A 6,000-nucleotide genomic window follows, 5' to 3' on the forward strand; every position below is an offset into this window, starting at 1 on the left:
CATGTTTTGTGTTTTTGAAAGATCTGCTCACATTCCTCCGTCCACTGAAACTTTACATTTTTCTATGTTAGCTTAGTCAGTGGTGCTGCTATTTTGGAGAAATCCTGCACAAAACGTCTGTAATAGCCTGCTAAGCCTAAAAAGCTACAAATCTCTGTAAGAGAAGTAGGTCTGGGCCATTTATGCACAACTTCAGTCTTCTTAGGATCTACCATAATTCCATCTTTGGATACCACATGCCCCAAAAATGATACTGAGTCTAGACGAAATTCACACTTCGAGAACTTAGCATAAAGCCGATGTTCTCGCAATGTATGCAACACAGTCCTGAGATTATCCTCGTGTTCTCCTTGGCTACGAGAATATATCAGGATATCATCAATAAATACTATTACAAATCTATTCAGAAACGGCTTGAACACTCTATTCATTAAATCCATGAATACAGCTGGAGCATTAGTTAGTCCGAAAGGCATCACAAGGAACTCATAGTTCCCGTATTGAGTTCTAAAAGCAGTCTTAAAAATATCTTCATCTTTGATTCTAAGCTGATGATAACCAGAACAGAGGTCAATCTTTAAAAAGTGGGCAGCTCCTTGTAACTTATCAAACATGTCATCTATACGAGGCAAAGGATATTTATTGTGTATTGTTATCTTGTTCAACTGCCTGTAGTCAATGCACATTCTCAGGGATCCGTTTTTCTTCTTTACGAACAGTACTGGTGCATCCCATGGAGATATACTCGGTCTGATAAAACCCTTATCTAACAAATCTTATAGTTGTTGTTTTAGCTCCTTCAACTCCGTTGATGTCATCTGATATGGTGGTATTGATATGGGCTGTGTGTCAGGTGGCAAATTAATATCAAAATCTATTTCTCGTACTGGAGGAAATCCTGGTAAATCCTCAAGAAATACATCAGAAAATTTTCTCACTACTAGAACATCGTCTATACTAATTGTTTACTTTCTTGTGTCATTTACAATATCTAAGAGTCCCAGGCAACCTTTCTTTAGAAGTCATTGATCCTTCATAAAAGATACAACTTTGCAAGTCTCTGGAACCTGACCCCCTTTTAGAACAAAACTGGGTTCATTTGGTATCTCAAACTTGACTATCTTTGTATGACAATCGACGATAGCATAGTAAGAAGATAACTAATCCATTCCCATCAGCATGTCAAAGTAAATCATATCAAGTACAATAAGATCAGTTAGAGTATCTCTACCCTCAACCCGAATATGACTAGCACGATACACGTATTCAGCTAATAGAGACTCTCTAACAGGAGTAGCAACTAGAAAAGGATCATTCAATAACTCAGGTTGTCTGCTAAACCTCAAAGCAAAGTACGAGGACACAAGACAAGTGTGTCCCTGTCTGAGAACCCTGTTGTTGTTGTCCCTGATTTCCTGCTCTTCGATTTTTACTAAAACCGCCACTGAAAGACCCTCTTGTCTTGGCCTTCTTATGTAAATCACTAGCTGCACGATGCTCACGTCCTTTGGTTTCAATCTTTCTAGCAAGGTCGACTGTATCAAAGTAGGATAAAGTCTTCATTTGTGGGGCTACTACAGTATATAGTGAATTTGTCTCATGTTAGTGGTGCTGCTCCTGCTGGCCTTCCTAGCAATACAGTTTCATACCACGTGTTAGCCATATCCTCTAGTTTGTGTGATGCGAGCTCCACGACTCTCTCATTAGAACATCCTAGAGCACGTATTGCCTTGAGTGTCCCATCCAAGAAACTTTGAGGATCTGTCGAATTATCAAAACCTGTGAATTTTGGTGATTTAAATTTCAAGAAGTCTTGTAGGGATACTTCCTTATTCCCGAAAGTCTGAGTCTGTACAGGTTCTTGTGTCTGTAAAGTAGCCTGGGGAGCTGAACATCCATCCTGAGTAGGAACCAATGCCTCTAACACATTTAATAACTTTGCCACTGCATCTGCAGGTAAGGCAACAATAGGTACAACAATTGGCACTGGTGGTGGAGCGTCCTGAGCTCCCTACCCTTGCACTTAATCTGGCATAGCACCTTGGTATTGACCCATGTTCCCAACTTCAGGTTGAGGAGCAGTCTGTCTTCTAGTTTGATGAACCCCAACTTGACCGCCACCCCGGGTAGTACCACGTCCAGCACCACGTCCAGCAGATGAGGGTGTGCGTGTCCTAGCCATCTGCAAAAGAAATACTCCAAAGTCAATCTAAAGTTATCTCAACGCACGATCAAAGGATGAAAGAAGGGAAAACATTCCTAGATGTTCAGTAGCCTCAAGATCATAAGTATGGGCGCCTACATACCCATGAACAAGACTCTACTAAACATTGCTCCATGACTCGGGACTTAAAGCCTAAGCTCTGATACTAACTTTGTCATTACCCAATTTAGGATCATGACCGACGTTTAGGAGCAAGTGCTCCCAAGTAAGCCTCATCGGTATTTTACAGCAAATCGGGCAGAGTTTTCGCTATTTTTGGACTATCCAAAAAATTTTCCTATCTCAAAATCAACAACCAACCATTCTAATATCAAATCAAACAATCGACAACTTATCAATTAACTAAAATAAGTCTCCACTATTACTAATCAACCCACTAATAACCAGAAATACTAATTTATCTCCAACTTTGATAATAAAGAACGATACTCAACATAAGACTATAATAACAAAAGAATACTCATGACACACAATATTGACTCTGGAGAGACTCTAAGAGTTCAAAGAAAGACCAAAACAATAAATAAAATCTCCGCCCACGCGAATAAGTGCGAGGCTCATCAAGAACTACCAACATGTGCGCTCTAATTAACGAAATCCTCACCCGCGTCAACTGATGTCTCTATAAAAATAATTAGCGGGGAATGAGTCGCTAGCTCAGTGAGTAATAACACTTAACTACAACCGTTTTTATTGGGGACAAGTTAGAAAGCATGTTAGTATCTCAAACATAAAATAACATAAAAATGCCTTATTCAGAAATAATAAATAATTTGCAGTCTCATCATGCTTTTCTTGTAGTATAATACAATTAACAATTCAGTAATAAGTTCGGTAACCACTGTATAATATCAATATTTACATTTGGAAGGTTTCAATGAACAAATCATGTAATCGGTATAACTGTGGACTTCTTCGCAAGAAGTCAAATATAACGGTAGTCCCTACTCGAGGGGAATCGGTAACGGTATGCTAGTTCTACCTTCCCACTAGCGAGGGCTGTAACGATAATCGGTAATTACAAGGTGCACCGAGTCTAATGAATCCGCTATTAGCTACGGGATCCTTTAAAGTCTACTCCCATTTATACTTGTCTTTGTATCCGTATATACTCATAGGAAAATATTTTAAAATAATATAGGGCATTTCAGTTCATATCAAATCATATAATTTCATTTCGATAACAGTAAATTCAAGTAACGGTAAAACATATCTAGTGACAACAAGAATATTTAAAACAATGATAATCATCTCAAATAATTATTTCGGTATCATATCGAGTAAAAGATTTGTCCCACATACAACTCAAAATAATCGGTAACATATTCATATTAAAAATCAAGTGTAAATCATACAAGTTATGAAAACACAAATTGCGGTAAGATTACTACTCACAGTACTCGTGCCGGAATACCAAATGCTTCACCTTGAGCAATTCGTACAACTTCCTCCGATCAATCTATAATTATATAATATCGATCTCATGTTAATTGCCTCATTTAGGCTAAATCCATCACTAATTTAGAATATCCAATCCTCCGAGTTTTATATTTTATCATCAATTCGCCGAATTATATTTACTCATGCTATGAGTAATTTAAATTAGTCCAAAATTTTTTAAATAAAAAGGTATTTATATGATTTATTCCATGTACTGCTCAATTTCCTTAATCGTGTGCATAAATTAAAACTGAAATAACCTTACTGTCCATAATATTCCTTCTTAATTGGTACTTATCTTTTGTACTCAATACTAGACTTACCACACTCAAACCCAAATTCGATATTGTCATTGCAATACAGTTAAACACCAAAACTTAATCCTTGCACCCTAACTTAATTTATACCTATCAAAGATCATATATAATGAAACTAGTTTAAGTACAAATACATCAATACCCTTCTTTTCCAAGTGAATTTATCCTACAGTAGCATTGACCAACTACCAATTGCATAATTTCCCTAGAAAAACTCTTATTGGTATTAAATTTCTTATACCTTGTGAAACCCTTCAAATATATGAACTGAGACCAAAAGAATTACCACAAAAAAGAACCCGGATGAGAAATTCGAGTATTACCCGTAAGAACCAGTGCATATTTAAAATTTCTCAAGGTTTGGTTCCAGCCTTCTTCTTCTTCTTCTTTTGAATTTTTTTTCCGGCGTTCCTGAAGCTTCTGCTTCGACGTAGCAGCCAACCCCTCTTTTACCCTTTCTTTTCTTTTGGCAGATGAGCTTCGGTCCTTTTGCTTTACTTATCCCTTTTTATTTTTTGATTTATTTTGTTTTATTAATTTGCCCCCCTCCCCCCCCCCCTTTTGTTTATTAGTTATTATTATTTTTATTATTATTTTAATTTACTTAATTACTTCTTCTTTTTTTGTAATGAGGAGTATTACACTCAACCTATGGGGTCCTGCAGCACAAATAACTGGAGACAATATTCTTCCCAAAATAAAGCAAAATATCATCAAAAGGCATTTGTTTCTTCAATAATTTCCATATTAGAAGGGACATCCTGAATGGGAGGAGTTTATGCCAGATGTCCATCATGATGGTAGACTTTTTCTTTCTTTGTCTGATAATGTCCCTTGCTGAAAATGTAGATAAACATCCACTAGCATTAGGAGTCCAAATTGGCAAATCAGGACAATTATGAGCCCCGATAGTAATAGACAAAATATGTTCTGATAAGTATTCTGGGAATTACATATGCTCAATGTAATAAATCTCATTCCTAAATAAATCATTGACACTCTAGTTTCCTGGAGGGTCTTCAACATGAATAATATGGGCCAAGGCCCCCATATCAGTCCAGTTATCACACCATAGATTGCAACTACCATCATTGATCTTCCAGAGAATTCTCTCCTCCATTATATCCCTACTTTTTAACATCTTTCTCCAAGCTAAAGACGGAGTAGACAAGGCTGGTTTGGCCACATGAGACGTAATTCTGCAGTATTTTGCCTTAGAGAATTGAGACCATAATGAATCAAAGGTCCGGAATCTCCACCATCTTTTTATTTTGAGACTCTCACTAATATCTTGCAAACTTCTAAATCCCAATTCACCTTCATGAGTGGGATAGCATATGTTGGACCAAGAACTCCAGTGGTATTTGGCCTTATCCCTATCAGAACCCCAAAAGAACCTAGCTAGGTATTTTTCAATATCCTTGAAAACTATTATTGGAGGTTTAACCGCAGCTAACAGATGAATAAGTAGGGATTGAAGAACATGTCTAATCAAAATATTCCTACCTCCAACATAGAGAAGTTTCCCATGCCAGCCAGTGATCTTTTTCACTATTTTGTTCATCATGTAACTATAAATAGAAATCTTTTGTCTTCCAATATAGCGAGGGAACCCCAAATAAGTAATAGGGAATATAACCTGCCTATACCCCATGACCTCCTTGATCCTCAATATCTGAATGGTCTCAATGATGAAGACAAGAATTAGTAATTTCTCCATCCTAAGTGAATATATACACGGTCTGAAAAAGAGTTCAAGGTCACTTATGTGGAAAATTCTTCCGTGTAAAATCCACATGTGAAGTTCACAACTGTTCACATGACTTGTAGGTTCAATATAATCAAGAAGCCCATGTCATATCTCTATTTTCTTCTATTAAGCTTATAAATGGAGTTTATATTGATTATTTAATTAAAGAAAATCTTAGTTCGTTGGTGAAGGAACACGTTAATCTAAACACATTAGATTAGTTTGTAAATCGTAAAATGAGAACTTACTTATTTTTCGTAAAGCGAAAG

The 6,000-nt window shown here is 36.7% G+C and overlaps 1 protein-coding gene across 1 annotated transcript; it reads right to left on the bottom strand.

Annotated features, from left to right (window-relative positions):
* Positions 1 to 4,981: 4,981 nt before the first annotated feature.
* Positions 4,982 to 5,701, bottom strand: LOC138893028 (uncharacterized mitochondrial protein AtMg00310-like). Its single transcript, XM_070176794.1, has one exon. The coding sequence runs from the start codon at positions 5,699 to 5,701 to the stop codon at positions 4,982 to 4,984; it is 720 nt and encodes a 239-aa protein (XP_070032895.1).
* Between the last annotated feature and the right edge of the window lie 299 nt (positions 5,702 to 6,000).

This window comes from Nicotiana tomentosiformis, chromosome 5, assembly GCF_000390325.3.
Source record: "Nicotiana tomentosiformis chromosome 5, ASM39032v3, whole genome shotgun sequence".
NCBI classification, from domain to species: domain Eukaryota; kingdom Viridiplantae; phylum Streptophyta; class Magnoliopsida; order Solanales; family Solanaceae; genus Nicotiana; species Nicotiana tomentosiformis.

What these genes read in the sequence shown, in the direction of transcription:
- LOC138893028 (XM_070176794.1), bottom strand. Translation starts at nt 5,701, where the DNA reads ATGGAGAAATTACTAATTCTTGTCTTCATCATTGAGACCATTCAGATA.